The sequence below is a fragment of the Pyrgilauda ruficollis genome, unplaced genomic scaffold (assembly GCF_017590135.1).
Source record: "Pyrgilauda ruficollis isolate IOZ18807 unplaced genomic scaffold, ASM1759013v1 scaffold59, whole genome shotgun sequence".
Classification (NCBI taxonomy): Eukaryota; Metazoa; Chordata; class Aves; order Passeriformes; family Passeridae; genus Pyrgilauda; species Pyrgilauda ruficollis.
In genome coordinates this window covers 796,179-814,182 of record NW_024527599.1, presented here as the reverse complement: position 1 = coordinate 814,182, position 18,004 = coordinate 796,179, and the positions used below count along the sequence as shown (strand labels likewise).

The following is an 18,004-nucleotide window of genomic DNA, read 5'->3' as shown; positions in this document are numbered from 1 at the left end:
GGGCTCGGCCCCAGAGCCAGAGTGCCTCATTGCCTGCTAACACAGCCAGACGCAAGCAGGTGAATCTGAGCTTTAGACAGAGTTTTACACAAACATTTGGCTGGTTATGACACATTAGTGAGCAAATATTAGCCAGAAGCTGCAGCAGTGGATTGGAACTGCAAGGCTGAGCTAGAATGTGAAATGCAAATCTGTGTTCAGGCAAAGTTACTGCTCAGCTGCAGCAGCACCAAGTTGGAATTAATAGAGACTTTTTTGTTATTGTGGAAGAGTTGTGACATTTCCCCCCAGGGCTTTTGGCATCCTTGCAGAAGATCCAGTGTGTAACTGATTTCTCTGTCCAAGGAAGCTCTGAGGTTTGGGGGGATACACAGTAGAGAAGCATGGCTGGTCAGTGCTGGCACTGCCACGCTCAGTGGGCTGTGTGACAGCTGATTCCAGGACAGCTCTGCACAAGGCACTTGGAGGAGACTGGGAAATCATCGATGCTCTTCTAAGGCAGCTGAGAATTTCCAGAGGAGGCTGGTGAGAGAGGGAAAGGCCCCAGGGTGTGGCAGGAGCAGCCCAAGCAGCAGCCAGGTCTTGGGAATAGTATCTGCTGACCTTTGTGGGGCATCGCTGGGAATTCTGTGTTCCTGTCACACCCACAGGGGTTTGGCACCCACCCTGGGTCTGCGTGGGAGCAGTTGTTTGGGAGTGATGTGTCCTCTCCAGATAATCCAGCGGGGCTGCGTGGGAGCACACGCAGTGGCAGGAGCCCGGGGTGGCTGCTGCTCCTTCCCGTGCAGCCGGGCAGGTCAGAAGGCACAGCATGCTGGGCTGCTCCAGGGCTTCTGAGGAGACTGCTCTGTGTGTCACTGGACCTGTCTTGGTGGGGACAAGTGGCTCAGGATTTCCCAGTGGAACAACTTCAGCAGCAAAGTCAGAGGGAAGCAGTCGGCCAGGGAGGGGCAGGAACAGGGAGCAGCCGAGCTAGAGTGAGTTATAAACCAGAGCAGTTCTGGGGGTCTCCAGTGGTGGCTGCAGCAGTGAGGAAAGCACTTCAAGCCTCGTTCCAGCTTGAAAGCCTGAGTTCCTGTCGATGTGGCAGTCACCCCCAGTCAGCCTCCTCCCTTTGCAGTACCCTGGGCTCATCCTGCAGAGCCGCTGCTGTTCCCAGAGCTCACCTGGCTGGGAGCAGCACGCTCTGCTCCGGCTGAGGCTGCACAGACCTGCAGGCACGGGGGAGCTCACTGCTGTGCTGGCCAGGCTGCCTGAAGCACTTACTGACACGTGCCTGCAGCAGGCAGTTAGTTTGTGAGAGTGTAAATGGGTAACTCGGAGAAACCAGTCATGAGCAGGATTGCCCTTCCTATATCAGATTTGTCCAAGTATTTTTCTGTGAAAAGTCCCTGATTTGCCTCTATCCTTTTGTTCAGAGCAGTCAGGAATTAATACTAAATACCCACATTAAAAACTCCAAATTGTGTCACACTTGAAGTGGAAAAATCCACCGGGGTTGAGACTTTGCCCTTTTGATGTCCCTAATCTGAGGAGTTTGTCCGTTGAGAACTCCCAACCGACAGCCACCCTTGGCTGTTAGCGTTGGGCAATCCCAGCGTTTACAGTGCCTGGTGGTCAGACATCCAGGGATTTGTCAGGGTCACAACCACAGCCTGTGTCAGACACACACGGGGACCAGAACTGCTGAGACCTCTTGTGGTTTCATTCCCCCGTGTCCTCACAGCCCGAGGAGGAGGAGGAGGCTGGATGGGCAGCTCTTCAGCATTTGCACTGTCTTGCTGCACAGCCAGCTCTCCTGGGCAGACCTTGCTCTCCCAGTACCTAACTGGGGGTGGAAGTAGCAGAACAGATATTTCCAGTTTGTCTGAAGGACAGTGTGCTATGACAAAAAAAAAAAAAAAAAAATTAGAATACTATTTAATAGTGCAGGGGGATTTTCTTGAGCATATAGTTACTCCTGGCTATTTATAGCACTGTTATTTAAATATCCCAAAGATCCCGTCGTCAGAGGTTTTTTCATGATTCCTTTGAAGAACAAACCCATACTTATTTGAACAAGTCACATCATGAGAGTTGTTTTTGTACCCTTTCCACCCACACAAGAAGCCTAGGAGTGATTTTCATTTGAGAGCTTGTTCACCAGAGGAGCAGCCAACTGAAGAGCCCCTGTAGCAGGGCACAAAGGATTCACAGCTGGAAACTGTAACTCGGGTGTGGGACAGGCGTTCCCTGCTCCGAGGGACCCAGCTGAGGGAGGCTGGCTTTCCCCTCAGTTCGGGGACACAGGTGGCTCACCCATCACTGAGAGCTGGCTGAGCTCGGGTGTTGTGTCCCCGTCCTTGGAGGGCCTAAGGGAGGACAGACACCACATTTGGTCACGGTGTAAGTGACAAGCAGAATCCAGTCCTACTTAGTCCCTGCCTAAGGGAACAGCTATCTCACCTGGGACAGCTCTGAGCCATCCTGGGCTCAGCCATGAACAACTTTCTTTTCCTTCTTGTGCAGTTTTTAGCTCCAGAACAGAATTCATTCTCCAAGTTCAAGTAAGTTCTGTGTTTTTACTTTATTATTTTCCTTTGTAAAATATCTCAGCAGCATCAGCTGGGCAGGGATTTTGAAGCTATTTCCTTAGACAGAATTGCCTACTCCAACAGTGCAATTTCCCCCTAAATACAGTTTTTCCAACTGCATACATAACTAAAATAAAGCTCTCCTTTCATTCCTTCCCTGTGGCTACAGTGTACGTGTGATCTCAAGTAGCAGGGAGGCTCCACTGTCCAAAAGAGGAACTTTAGGAATGTTTTTGACAGCAGTGATTGAGCAGGTGCTGCTCAGGAGCTGGCTCCTGCCTGGATCCCACTCCAGGTCCAACTCAGAACTAAGGAGCATTTCCTCTGAAGTAAAGAAAATGAAATTTAACAGTTCACACACTGCTGCTTTCCACTCCACCAGGAGCACAACAGGAATCACCTGTCCAGGTGTCTGCAGGTCTGTCTGCTCACCATGCAGGAACAATAAGATGTCTCAGAAGAAGTCAATGCAGTCACACTTTAATGTGTCTTTACATCCTTTTACGATTCACAAAGTCAGAATATAAGTACTTATACACTTTTAATGGGGAAGTAATGTGTCCCCCTGAAAGAAAAATAGATGTGATTAATCATTTGTCAGAGAAGTTGCCTGACAGCTGAAACCTCAAGCTTCTAGGCAAAAAAAGCTCAAATAGACAAATTATACTGAATTGTTCTTTAAAGACCAAGCAGCTGTTTTATTACAATATTAAATTTACATTTTAAAAAGAAATATTCTGATTTATTATTCAGTTATGATAATCTTATTGAAGTGACATGAAATTCATGACAATGGGCTTTCTTCTTCCTCAGTCACCGCAGGCAATCTCAGATCTGTGCAGGATCCCACACCCAGAGCAGCACCAGTCTGGGAAGACAAACCCCAGACACTCGATTTTAACTGGAATCTTAATTTTCCCCAGAAAAAGTGGGGTGTTGGGCTCTGTAACTGGGCTGGATTCCTTGGTTCAGCCCCAAAGAACCCACCCAAACTGGTTCCAACAGAGAGAGGACATCAGTGTCCACCACCTTCACCCTGCAGCCCCTGGAATGACCTTCAAACAACTGGGAGCAGGTTGAATTTACATTTTACTTCAAAAAAAAAGGGGGAAGTACATACATGAGGGGAGAATGGGGTGAACAATAATTATCTGAAACCAGGTTTCCACCATTCTGACCCACAGCTCCCACCGGGCTGGGACCAGCGGGCTCTCCAGGCTCACAGCCTGGGTTTGACAGCACGACCAGGACTGGGATCATGGAAACCCTTGGGAAGCCGAGGCCGGATGGAAGCAGTGAGATCATACACAGGGTGAGTGTGTCGACACAGCTTCTGGGTTAAATCATGGAATGCACCAGCAGGAGGGAGGAGGAGTAGTTAACAGTTACTAACACTAGAATAATCAAATTTGTATGTTATACATATACAGCAACTAACTGCTTTACAAAAAAAGCAAAATAATACAATATATTGTCACATGTATTTACAGTGTAGTAAATATACTTTTCTGTCAAATTTTACACAAAACCTATTTACAGGTGAATATACTGCATAAAAAAAAAGGTGGGACCAACACTCTGAGTGACTGTCTGTGGTTTGTTGCATAACAATAGGACGTGCTTTGTGACTTTGGAAAAAAATTAACCTTAGAATGAAACAGAAAAAGCCCTAAAACCTACAGCCCGGGTCAGAGGCAGCCCCAGCACGCGCCGGGGGCTCAGCCCACGAGACTCAGTGAAATGTTCCCTGTCCTGGGAAACCTCATGCACGGTAAAGCAGAAACGTCGGCATCATTACAGGTAGGTTATGCACTATTCAAATACTACTGAGTTATCTTTAAGTCAGGGAAAATACAAACACAAACAGAATGTTAATTGTCTTTACAGTACTGAGCTGTGGTCAGTGCGGGGCAGGGAACGGGCTCTGAGCCAGGGGGTCACACGCGCTCCCCGGGAGGGCGTTACATGGTCCACGTGTTCCAATCGGGTTTTTCTGCATTTTAAGTTTTCGTGTCAGAGCACAGGGACTCTGGGGCTGCAGCTCCAGCCCTGCAGCAGAGCCTGGAGCAGCAGCCACTGCCAGTGGCCCACGGGTTGCCCGGAGTGCAGTGGCACTGGGGACCCTGGGATGGGGCTCCTGCGTGTCAGGCCAGGGCTCACACCCACACTGTCACCAGCAACAACCTGCTGGTCACCAGAGAACAGAGCAGCAGGTGGAGAAAGGATGGAGCAGCCCGGGATGGAATGGGATGGAGAGTGCTCAAACAGCAAAAGAACAAAGGAAGAAGGATGTGAGAAAGAAAAAGAGGCAAATCCCAGCAGTGGCTGCTGGAGGGAGTGGGAGAGCGATGTAGTGACAGTAAGGCACTCAGCAACTAATTACTGATGGGAGTTTAATCATTACACAAAGGCCATGGTTCCCTGGGAGCCAAGCACAAGCTTCCCAAGCACCAGTACTAGGAGACAACGTTCCTGTCTATCAGGGCACACACAATCCCAAATTAAACCTTGGCCATCAGCAGTCCTTACACCCCAATTCACCCGTTACCTGACACAGGTGTCTGATACCTCTGCTCTGCCAGAGTCCAGGCCCTCTCACTGAACCTCTCACACAGGGAAAACTCCTACCAAATCCTTCCAGGAAAGAGGAAATTCAGTTTTGTTCACTGACTTTATGAAGAGACCATTTTGTTCAGCTGGGACTGAGAGCCTGGAGTAGTTCTCACAGGGAAGGTGACTTTCATCCCTGTCCCCTCTGCTCCCACGTCTCTGTGCTGCAGGGAGCACAGCAGTTCTGATGGAGGGACACTTCTGACATGGGCGATGCACAACAGTGAAGGGCTTGCTCTCTGCCCAAACAAAATCAGTCAGGCAGTTCCTCTGGAATTCCTGTTCCTGTTTGCAGATCTGCTCACATGAGAAACAACTGAAAACAGCACACCACCTTTACAAGAGATTGTTTTCCTCCTACATACAAATCCTCAGGCTTCTACAATTCCTTATCCTCAGCAAAACGGGAAGGGCTGGAACCAGCTCGACTGGGCACAACCCAGTGCAAACCCCAGTGACACCAGGGGTGGCTCCTCACAATCTGAGTTGTGAGATGACAATGGTTTCCAACCTGGGGACCCCAAACCCGAGGCTTGAGCCCCTGCTCTGTCCCTGAGCCCAGCTCAGCCTCATGGCCCTGCTTAGACCCCACTCTGTGTCACCAGTGACCACGTTCCTGCCCTGGCGCCTGCACCACCCGAGTGAGGGGATTTGGTTAATTACACCAGTCTATCTTTCTAGCCTGTTTATTCCATGACTGCTAATTCTAAGTTTTCCTCTTGTTTTGGCAAACTACTTGCATGTGAAGTTTGTGTTCATAGTTTTTCCAGGACTGTAAACAAATTAAAGAAATTGTTATTTTATGAATCAATACAATAAAGGTATTTTTATTTACATAAATGTTACATTGTTACTGTGTGGATACATGGGAATTATGTGCTATAGCAATAAATTGGAACCCTTAATTGTACCATTCTCTAATAATTTAGCTGTGGAGTTTGATTTACTGAAAGCCACTAACGATTGCACTGGAGGACTGGCTTTTACCTAATGGATATACTTTTTTTTTCCTTTAAAGCCACTGAAGGATTGTTATTTCCTACCACAGCAGAGGGATCTGAAACTGGGAAGTGGATCTGTTTCTGAGCAGGAGCTGTGTGAGCCCCCAGGGACACAGCCCCTGCCTGAACTCCAGCTCGCCCGACTCAGACACCCGCCCTGCCCGCGGGGCACCGGCACCGGCTCCTCCCTGGCCAGCCAGCCCCGACTGCCCCCGCAGCCCCGACAGGACGGCAGCCTCAGGTTTGGGTAAGCCCCGCGGGAGCCCTGGACCCACCCCGGGAGGGGACCGCGCCACCCAGACCTCCCTGGGAGTGGACACAGTGTCAGTTAATTTAAATTCATGTACCTTGAGCAGACGTGGCTGTTTCTGTCCCTGTTGGTCAGCACAGGGGCAGCTTTGCCACACACCATCCCCCAGAGCCAGGAATGAATCCATCCCGTTTTCCCTCCATTCCCCACTGGATATTCTGCCAGGAGCTCTTGAAGGTGCACATTGTTGGGAAGGGCAGAACTAAAGCAGGTGCTACAATGACAGCTCGAGGCTCAGTTCCCAGGGATTTTCCCCTGTACAACTTCCTCAGGGAAGATAAAGTACAGCCAAAAAAAAAAAAAGCTTTGGGAAAAAAGCCAGTTTGTCCAGTCTGGTCCATGTACAGTCCAAGTGTGTGAAGCTTGGTCTGGGGAATGAGGGACTCCTGCAGCCTCCTTTTCCTCTCCCCTTTATTGCTAATTACCTGAAATTTAACCTAATCCACCACTTCTGTTAAGCTCCTTGTACTGCAGCTATCATGAACTTCTTCTCAGTGTGGAAAAAAAAAAAGTACACAGCTAAAATCTTATAGGTTTGGATTAAAACCAGGGTTAGAGAAACTTCCCCGGCTCAGGAAGCCACTACTACCTTGAGGCGTGCAAACAGGGTTAAGGATCAACACTTCCCTTAGCAGGAACACCTGAGGCCAGAGCAGACATGGCAGGGCTGGGGAATGGCTTTGGATTCGAACAGGACGTGGCTCTGCAGCGCTACAGAGCTCCAGCCTGGCCCGGGGCACACGCGTGGCTCTGAGCACCGGCTGGAACGAGCACGGGGATGAAGGCGTTAACTCGGGCAGGAGTTGATCATCTGGCAACGCGGCTGGATGGGAACTGTACAGGTCAAGTGCAGCATCACACCCGGTGGAGGGCCCTTCGCGAGGGGCCGCGCGTGTCAGTCAGGTCCAAAAATAAAAAATAAAATTAAAAAGCGACAATCACACGATCTTTTTGATGCTGTGACGCTTGAAGCTGCCGGCGCTTCGCTGCTTCTGCACTTGGCTGGCGGAGCCGTGGCGCATCCTCCCGCTGTTGGCGTGGCCGGCGGTGGGCGAGAGCTCCACGTTCTCCTTGTCGATCCCTGCGGAGACACAAGAGCCGCCCTGAGCCGCCCGGCCCGCTCAGCCGCGGGGGTCCCGGAGGGGCGGGTCCCCCGGAACGCCCGGCCCCGCCGGGACGAGTTTGAAAAGAATCCAACACGATTTGTGGCAGGTCAGGGCTGCAGAGCCGCTCGCTCCTGCCCTCCAGCTTGAGAGCCAGCCGAGGGCAAAGGGAGAGTAAAACCAAGAAAACTTGGCTGTCCTGCTGGAAACAAGTCTGCTTAAGTGAAGGAAGGAGGAAAATGCAAAACAAACCACCAAACTGACTCTTAATGAGTAAAGAAACAGTTTCCTAAGGAGGGTCTTGACAGGACACAGGCACAGAGCAACTGAGGCCAGGACTCTCCATGAGAGCTGTCTGAGTTCAGCCCCACCAGTGGCAGGAAGAGGCTTGCGGGGCTCAGGATGAGAATGGCACCAGACAGGTTTGTGCCCACAAACTTAGACCCTTCTGAGAAGCTTTGCATGTCCTCTGCAGGACCTTGTCCTGCAGAGCAAATCTCTGTTATGCTTTGCTAAAAGTCTCCCATCAAACAAACCTCAAAAGTGAAGTGCTTTAGTGAAGACCCCACAACAGCACCACCCAATGCCTGGCGTTAGAGCCCTCAGCAGCAGCTCTGGGCACTGTCACTGCAGACCCAAGAGCCCAGAGCTGGGCTTGGTGCAGACCAATTGCTGCTCTTTATGCTGACTGTGCTGTGAGTTAACCCCTGCAGCAGCCTGTCCATGTAGCTGCCACACTGAGTCTGTCTGGTGAGTGCTCACCAACCCCTCACACCCACGGGACAGGTGCAGCACCAGCAGTGAAGAGCAGGACCGGTGGTTTTATGCAAGAGGATACATCTACAATCAGCAGCAAAAATTAGGATGTCTGACAGTCAATACAAAGGTTAAATACAAAGTTCTGTTATTGTAAGTGACATATCCACAAATATGTGCAAGAAATTCATTGGTGTTGGCATTAGTGAGAACAAAGAACACCCTCCACACTCAGCACAGGGACAATGTGAGGGCTCCAGCCAGAGACTGCACCTTCCTCTCCTTGTGTGGGTGACAGCACAAAACTCCCAAACTATGCTGAGGACGGGACAATCCATGGGCATGAGCAAAAAACCCTCTTCTGCAGCTTTCTCTTACTTCTCCACACAAAGCAGAAATGCAGAAGTGTGCAGCTCCTGATTTACTGCCCCGCTGTGTCTGTTTGCCTGTGTGTCCCTGCAGTCAGAGCTGAGTCCTGCTCAGTCCAAGGAGCTCACACCAAACGTTCATTTTAGCTTCACACGTGCAGCGGAGTGATTTCCGTGTTAAGCATCCCTCTTGTTACCAGATTTATTCTCAAGGCTGTGGGTGACTTTGTCTGCTCTACCAGCAGGTATTATTGGCATCCCCCAAGAAATGCACCAGCTTAGCACTTGCTGAAGCCATTCCCGTGTCAGAAACTGCTCCTCATGCCACAGCCCGGCCCTAACGCAGCTCAAGCAGCATTTCGTGCAAATATGATGAAAGAAGAGAGTACCTGGATGAGGCAGCTGCATGAAAACTGCAGACTTAGAGCAAGGCAGAGAAGCTTCACAGACACAGAATGAAAGAAATAAACGTAAGTGAATAATGTCCATGAGACAGGGAAGGGGAGGGAAAGGAACAGAGATGGTGACAGACAAAACATTTACAAACAATGATCCTGCTAGTTGTTTCCAGATGCAAAAAATGAATTTTTCATGTATCTGCAACTCAGTATTTGTAGCCATAATAAAACAACTCACTTGGCTGAAAATGTTTCTTTTAACTGAGTGCTGCTGAACACGTGGCCTTCACATTCATGTTTTAAATTTAATTTCCAAGCAAACAGCGCTCAGAGTGCCAGCAGTGTGTTGTTTCAGACTCACTATTCACCTGAACGAGTTCCCTGGTTCCCAACTCTGTTTGTGGAGACTCTAAACCAGCCTTTGACAAAAGCCATCTGTTTGCACAGCACTTGGAAGGAATGTTTGACGAGTTGGATTAATTCCTTCCTCTCAGCTTGTAAAGGAAGAGGGAATGGAAAGTGGGGCAGAAGGAAGGAGGACATTTACAGAGCAAAATGCTTCTTTCCCTTGCAGAGAGCCCAATCCTGCACCATCACCTCATCCCTGGAAACGACCTGCTGGAGCTGCCACCGATGCTGTGTTCCAAATGGAAGATGCTGCCCAGAATGTCCTTCCACACTGACAGCAAGGCATGTTCCCAAAGAAACCTCTGCTCCCAAATAATTCCAACAGCCCTGCCTCACTCCTGCTGCTCCTCTGCACCCTGAACAAACCATGCCTGTGCCTGTGAGCCAGGGATCCCCTGCAGGGCACATGTTCCACATACAGGTGCTGCTGTTCTGATACCCTGAATTCTCTTTCCTTCACACGGAGTGACCTGGGAGATAATTTTTGTTCTGGATAAAATCCAGGATCTGAATCAACAGGGTAACACAGCTCAGGAACAATTTAATATTCATTTGACTCCACAATGCACCAACGTTTGACACATAAACACATCCAAAGAGCCAAGGAAGCTCCTAATGCAGGACATTCCCACATTTCCCCACCCCAGATGGTACCAGAACAGGCACTGACCTGGGGAGTGCTGGGAAGTGGCAAGTGAGGTCATGGAGTTGGAGAGGTTGAGGTTTGCAGTGATGCTGAGCTGGCTCTGCACCGCTGGAGGATACGGAGAGGTGGGGGTCAGGAGAGATTCTTCACTGGTTTCCTCATCAATTCCAGGCAAATATGTGTCAATCAAGGCATCAAGGAACTTCACTATGAGCTCAGCATAGTCTGGGATTTGGGTTTGCTGTGGGAGATGAGGGGAAAAAAATTGTTATTTCCTTTGTACTTTCCTGTCACTTTGAGCTTTTCTCCAGAGCTCGCTCTCAAGTCCCACTGTTTCACCTGCAAATTTTCAAGAGCATTTGATGTATCTGTAAAAACTGATTTGTGGCCTTGTCCAGACCAATCTAAATCCAGTACACACTGCAGAGCAGGTCAGTGTGGTCTCAGTGTGTGGGAGGAAGGGCAGGAAGAGGGGCTGCAGAGCTCCTGCCCCAGCCCCACACCTGGGCCACCTCCTTTGGGATGGCTGGACACACGGGCAGTGCTCCAAACACAAAACTGAGCCTCCTGGAGTCATCACTCTTATCTAATTAACCCTACCCTGTCAGATACCTGTAATGAACTGACCCTGGGAGCAGGAACAGCTGCCCTCACACACTTGGCTGCTTTTATCCCACTTTGGTAACTTATCTATCACAGCACCTGCTGCAGGCCCAGGGCTGGTTTTAGCCCTGGAGGTGCCCCTGATGCTCTCTGCTCACTCAGAGGATAATGATGCTCCTTATGAGCATCTTTGCTGCAGCACCAACGTGCCCAGAAAGGCCAAACAGCCCAGACCCCACAGAGCTCTTACCTTGGAGAAGGGGCCAGCAAACCTCCACAGCCCATTAAATCCAAAACCTGCAACAACAAATGGAACATCACCATGAAAGCCCAGCTCTCACCTGACAGAGAACAGAGTGCTCCCAGTACAGCACTTTTTTTTTAAAAAAAGGAAAAATATTTACTCTGTAGATAGGATGTTTGGTATTGGGGTGGGGACTCCTCATGGTAGACAACACTCTGCACAATCCCATGAATTGGATTCAACAAGTTTGGATCCTGGCACAGCGATAAAAGGGTATTGATCTTGGAATCCAATAAATTATGCCTGAAGAAAGGAAAAGTGGCTTAGTTTTTGGTCATTAAATAAAATAAACCTGCAGTTCCCAACTGACTTTAGCAACCAGCAGTTCAGGTGGGATTTTTGCCCCAGCAGTGATTTCAGAACACAATTCCCAACTCTGTTCCATGAGGACTCTAATGATGTGCTCAGGTCAGTTGGTGAACACCTGCTCACCTCAACTTCTGACAGCTGGGTTTCCTTTCCAGCAAAACTACAGCAGGTGTCTAAAGAAACACCCCAAGAGCACCTGCACTAGGCTTTAAATCAGCTTAGAAACACCTGGGACACAAATTAAAATCAACCAGCATGGACAGACTGCAGCCTGTAACCTCCACACAAGCCAGTGCCTTGTACATGCTTGTCCTGGACCAGAGCCCTCTAAAGAAAAGCCAGGTACAGAGTTATTGTAACCAGAACTTCAGGTACTCACACAACAGGAAAGACCTTTGGGAAGACAACGCTGGCTTCTGCTAAATACTCGTAGAGGATGCGCTGGTCGAACTCGTCCGTGGTGTACTTCACCAGCGTGGCCTGGCAGGGAAGGAGCTGTTAGTGCACCTGGGTGGTTACAGCCTTTGCTGAAAGGCTTTAAGATTTCTGACTACCAGAAAGCAGTGTTAGAAAAGATTGACTTATGTCTCTGTTGAGAAACAACAGAACCCATTGGCAACAATTTGTATTTTGCCAATAAATGTATCTCATCAGTTTTTTACACAACTGAGTCTTTCTGAATAGTAGCTGGAGTGGGAACTGCAGAGGTACAGCTGAAGAAAGTGTTATCAGACTGCACCTCTTAAAGCAGTTAATGACTTTTAAATGGAATCATCCTGGGATTCCAATAATGCTCACTTCTTTTAAACTAGAATGTATTAATAACCTTTAGCTATACAAAATAGTTTGTCATAAACTCAGGAAAAACACCAAGGAACATGTTTGTTTTGCTGGGAGTTACAAGGACATCAGAAAATAGCAGACAACACACAGAAGAAAGCTTACAAGAACTGTAAGCAGCAGTGCTTGAATTTTTGGGTCAGTCAGAACTTCTTCATCCAGGAGGACGTTTGACTCGGAAACGGAAACTTTCCGGAGGTGTGGGTGTTGCTGTGGTGATATTCTCTGGGTTTCTGCCAGATAAAAAAGAGCAACTCATCCAGAGCAAAATAAACCCAAAGCAAGACAGAGTCAGGTTCTGCACAGCGGAGTCAGTCATGTGCAAACCTCAGAGTCCACCGGCCTCGTCACACAGGTCAAAGCAACGACTGCGCTGTAGTGCAGCAGCACTGGACCACTACATGGGATGTGTTATCAGATGGCAAACAAAAACCCCAATTTCCTCTTCAGTGAAATACAGGCCCAGGGGTGTAAGTACCAAATTTAGGGTCAGGCAGATACAAGAGAAGAACCCTGGTCTTGCATTGCAATTGGGGGTGAGGGCACAGGAAGCAGATGGGGGAGAAGATGAAGAGAGGCATTCCAGGCATCAGCTCACGTTCCATCTCCTGCAGGAATTTGCAGCTGGGGCTTATTAACTTAAGAAGGCCAAATGCTATTTATTTCATTGCACTCCTATATGCAGTCCTTCAGAGCTGCCCCTGATTCTGCACCTGTAAACTGAGCAGCTCCAGTGCAGCTGCCAGAGTTATGAAGGCTGCACCCTGCAGAAGCCATTGCTAAGAAAGGTGCTTCTCCCTCACCTTGGAGTAACCTTGGTAAGTAAACACTGAATTTAGAAATAGTCCTTTGTATAGATATACAAAGCGTTTACAATTAGTATTGTTCTTAAAATGTTAGTCCTGTGTCTCACCCATTTCATAATCATTTTCGGCTACTCTCCTCATTTTGGGAGGCGTTGTGATTCCAGATTCCATGTCTTGCCTTTTAGGAGCCTTTGTGTCCGATATCAAATGGTCAAAACTTTTCCTTGTACCTAAAAACAATTTATCAAGCAATTAAAAACATTAAACCTAAATCCATATTCTAACTTTTTCTGATTTTCTGGCCAAGCTACTCCCCTATCTACCATGTGTTGACAGGAATCTGTGGACCTTTCCACCATTTTCAGGGATGGGACAGAAAATACGATCACACCATGCCGCTCTCCATCACAGCTTCCAGAGTGCTTCACAATACACAGGAGGGAGCATGCAATTAGTCAGGGGGGCATGCCATGGACTCCTGGCCCCCACACAGAATACACATGCCAGGACGTGGTTACTGAAAAGGAAGCAGGAAAGGGCTGGAATGAAGGAAATGCCCCTGTTCTTCCACCTGTGTAATGCCAAAGGGCTTCCACAAGTTCTGCAAAGCAACTCAGCTTGTTCCTCTGATACATGAGTTTGTTGTAAACATGATGCACTGAGAAGCCATGAGTACAAATCAGATTGTTTACACACATCTACCATGTTCTGGGACCATCTCCTCCAGCCCCAACCAGAGCTCTCAATAGAGCAGCTAAAAATCCACTTCCTGGGTTTGCTGGAAAGGGCTGGGAGCACAAAACTGGCACTAGGCACCTTCAGGATCTGGAATATCTTGATTTCTCCACTTGAACATGCACATCTTGAGCATTGCTCTCGCTCCCCCCCATCATGACCAAAAGAACTGAGTCCTCTTTAACTGTTCAGTGCCCTGAAATTTGCATTTTGCAGAAACTGCATTTATTCCTCTCAATCAGGAATAAGCCCTTAAAGCCAGAACTAGTACAAGAACATTTTTTTCTCCAGTAACGCTTCCCAGGGTATTCTGTAGACAGATCAATAAATTAGTTATGTTAATAACCTAGAAGCTTTTTAGTGTTGGCTTGTGAAGGCTGCCCCATGTCCAAGCTCATGGATTTCCGGGTGCGAGGGCTGATCTGTCCCACTGTTGGGTAACTGGCAGCCAGGTGTCTGTCTGACCCCTTGGGGGATGACCAGGGCTGGTGTTCCTTTAGTGTCCTGAAAGTGCAGAGAAATCCAATTAAGAAAATCTTAAAACTATGCTATTTAGGCAGAGGTTTTTCAAGCAGCCAAACTATCCATTCTTAAACCCATCTTTCCTACCCAGTTAATTTCCCCAAAACACATAATAACAAATAGTAATTACTCTGCTTGCAAAGATGTCTGAGCTAGTGAAAACAAACAATCTGATGTGAATGTGATGCTGAAGGGATAAAAAATAAAGCAATGAAAAGAACACAAGCAAATCAGCCTATGGGGCAAGATGAAATATATTTAGTAATCAGCTACTCCAATCTTAATGCTAAAAAGAGAGATCATGAGTGAAGTGCTCCCTGTTGAGGACACAGGCTCTCCTTGGCACTTCCAGTTGATTTCCTGGCTGATCTCTCTGGCTGCACACAGGCTGTAACAAGGTGTTAAGATTTCCCAGTAGCACAGACAGCTCCATGCCCTGGAGCTCTTAAAAGGACAAACAAAATGTTCTTCTAAAATATAAATGAGATAAAATCAGGTCTTCTAGAAAGATTTTAGCAAAAGGTTTAACAGCCTCCAGAGCAGTTAAGCTCTGAAAATTAAATCTGTACGAATTGCACATCCAAATTTCTCAGTGCCTCCTGACCCCAGTGCAAGGAGCAAAGTGCTCAGGAGCCACCCCAGGGCTCAGGGCTACCCGGGGCTGCTCTCAGCACAGCTACTACTAAAGGAACCAGGCTTTGCAATGTGGGTAACTGATCTGAAAGTGAGACACAACCAACCTATAGCTAGTGTCACTGTGATGGATGGGGTATGTATCCATGGGAACATTTTCCATTGCAACGTCTGTCAGCAACAGAGACTTCCTGTGCTTGAGGCTGCAGCGGCTCCGCACCTCCTCCGACACCGTCAGCAGGGCTGCAAAGACAGCACAGGCAAGGCAAGGGAAGCTTTCACAGCACAACAGGGAACAATGAAACAACATTCCATCCACCTGCATTTCTTACAGGCATCAATGTACATTTACATCAACACCGCTGAGCTGCAGTTTCACCTTAGGAAATGTACAGATTAAAAGCAGGTCATTTAAAAAGAATTCTGTTTCCCATCCAGTTACAATGACAAGATTTACAAATTTGCCCTCACATGGTGACAATTTCTATGTCCAGACCACTGGAAACTTGAATGCTGTCAGGCATACACTGGAGTTTTCACACCAAGAAACTTCCAGCCCCCCTGAAGAAGTCCCAAAGCTGCAGAGGATGTGCTGTGCTGGCAAAGCCCTCAGTCCCCAAAAAGCCTTCCCAATGTGCCCACCCTGACCACACTCCTGTCCACCAGTTACAAGTTTTCTTTGTGCTGGTACAATTTTAACAACCTAAACCTGAAGGAATTCCACAATAATCCAGTTCTCTTCAGTCAGCTCAGACTGGAAAGGAGAGTTGATTCATTACCTGCCAGGTAAGCCACGCTCTGGGTGTTCACCTCGAACTTGTCACAGTTCCTGTGTTTGTTAACCAGAGCAAGGAGTGTGTGCAAAATCCTCACTGTTCTTGCTACAGTGGTAGGGGAAGGATGCCTGTACCCTAAGAAACAAAAGATTGTATTTAACTTCTGAATCCATATTTATAAAGCACTAATATTTTGAAAGCATTTATAAATATTTTCCAGCACATTCTCAGGCATTCCATCTCAAGGGTAAGAGAGCACAGTGCTACCAGAAATGGTACATTTAAGACTAATTCTTTCTACCCCTCCCCTCAAAACTGCGTAATTTCAAATGTCTGTGCATACATTATATCTGTTATCTCACAAATCAGTCTTCTAAAAAACCCAGTGAGCCTGAGCACAGGCAAACAGGGAGAGACATTCTTGGAGCAAGAAATAAAAGACTGCAGCAAATGAAGCTCTGCACCCTGTGACAGTTCAGAACTTTCAGCAGCAGCACTAAAGACCTTCACAGGAGATGCATAAAGGAAATCTGGTGAAATCCTTCAATCCAAGAGTGTTTAATTCTGTATCTACTCTGTAACCCAAGTTACTCAAATTCCATCACCCAATGTGGCCCCTTTATCCCTTGACTTGTTTTTATTCCTGAAGTAAGAGCCATCTCAAACAAAGAGCAGTATGCATTCTTACCTTTCAGGAGATGTCCCACTAGTGCAAAGTTAAAGTTGGAGTTGAAATTTAGCCCAACAAAATGATCCATCTGCTTGCAGTGCCATTCGAGTGGTCTCCTGATCTCCATGAACACTTCTTCTGGGCTCTGACCCACAAAAACAAAACATAAGAGCACCTCAATTGAAGTTACTCAGGACATGTCAAGTTTGTTGGGTTTTTTGTTTAAGTGACAGAACATTTTTTCAGAGGCTACAGGAAAATATCAAACACTTTCTCACAGATCATATCTGGACATTTCTGTTCCAGTTTCCACCAGAGCAATGACAACTTCTCTCCACATCTTTATCTGTGGATCTCACCCAAGTGAAACAATTTCTAATGCAAATTCAGCTTTAGCAAGTGTTCCCAAGGCCAAAGCTGGGGTTTTCCCCTTTTCTGTCAGCTCTGAGTGCTGCACAAGTGCAGGCTGTGGGCTCACCTTGTCGTTGAACACGCGCAGGCTGTCCAGGGTGTGCAGGTTCTGCTCCAGCAGGGCCGTCCCTGCCGAGTACAGGTTCACCTCATCCAGCTGCAGCACAGCCATGGCCACCCAGAACAGAGCCTTGTGCATAGGGGAGTCCTGCAGGGAGAGAAAGAGCCACCACTGCCCCTTAGAGTCAGCTCCTGCAGGTGAAAGAACAACCAGGATGGAGGGAAGGGTTTCTGTCCCCCTTGCTTTGTCCTCAGCCACATCCATTCCAAGGGAACAGATGCTCACATGGACTTGTTAATGCACTTCACTGGTGAGCAGTAGAAAGGAAATTAATTTCCAGCCTTGCTTGCACAAGCCATTCCTCCTCACCTCCATCCCTTCCTTGCTCAGTGTCACCCACATTGCCCTGTACCAGCCTGACCAGAAATGGGTCTGTGGTTCTCCATCTGTGTGACCATGGCCTGCAGCTCTGCACACAGGACTGGGCGAGCACTTCCTCATCAAAATCAGAGCCACACACAGGAGGAGCTGGCATTCAGCACATCCTGGGTCCCCTGAGCAGAGCTGTTTCCAGAACAAGCTCTACCCACCACCAGGAGCTGCTCGAGGCTCTGTGTCCCTGCTGGGCTGAGGCACAGCCTGAGTGACCCTGGCTGCCTGAGCCAGCAGCACCCCACACGTGGCCACTGCCCAGCCTGGCTGCAGGGCAGCAGCACACACAGCTGAAGGCAGCACTGGAGCCTTGTGGCAGGAACGGCACAGCCTGGGCACAGCCCGGGCACAGCCCGGGCACAGCCGGGGCACAGCCGAGGCACAGCCCAGGCACAACCTGGGCACAGCCAGGGCACAGCCCGGGCACAGCCCGGGCACAGCCCGGGCACAGCCCGGGCACAGCCCGGGCACAGCCCGGGCACAGCCCGGGCACAGCCCGGGCACAGCCCGGGCACAGCCCGGGCACAGCCCGGGCACAGCCCGGGCACAGCCCGGGCACAGCCCGGGCACAGCCCGGGCACAGCCCGGGCACAGCCCGGGCACAGCCCGGGCACAGCCCGGGCACAGCCTGGGCACAACCTGGGCACAGCCAGGGCACAGCCTGGGTACAGCCTGGATACAGCCCAGGCACAGCCAGGGCACAGCCCGGGCACAGCCTGGACACAGCCT

At 48.9% G+C, this 18,004-nt stretch overlaps 1 protein-coding gene across 1 annotated transcript in view; it reads right to left on the bottom strand.

Moving 5' to 3' along the window:
* Positions 1–2,730: 2,730 nt before the first annotated feature.
* Positions 2,731–18,004, bottom strand: part of NF1 (neurofibromin 1) — a 78,344-nt gene continuing 63,070 nt past the window's right edge. The window contains exons 48-60 of the mRNA XM_041482724.1: positions 16,850–16,990; positions 16,390–16,516; positions 15,705–15,836; positions 15,033–15,168; positions 14,117–14,274; positions 13,143–13,265; positions 12,335–12,462; positions 11,769–11,869; positions 11,181–11,323; positions 11,027–11,073; positions 10,198–10,414; positions 9,111–9,161; positions 2,731–7,575 (exon numbers count right to left, since the gene is read on the bottom strand). Of these exons, the coding sequence (XP_041338658.1) occupies positions 7,433–7,575; positions 9,111–9,161; positions 10,198–10,414; positions 11,027–11,073; positions 11,181–11,323; positions 11,769–11,869; positions 12,335–12,462; positions 13,143–13,265; positions 14,117–14,274; positions 15,033–15,168; positions 15,705–15,836; positions 16,390–16,516; positions 16,850–16,990 (1,647 nt within the window). The 3' untranslated portion in view covers positions 2,731–7,432. The remainder of the gene's footprint in view (positions 7,576–9,110; positions 9,162–10,197; positions 10,415–11,026; positions 11,074–11,180; positions 11,324–11,768; positions 11,870–12,334; positions 12,463–13,142; positions 13,266–14,116; positions 14,275–15,032; positions 15,169–15,704; positions 15,837–16,389; positions 16,517–16,849; positions 16,991–18,004) is intronic.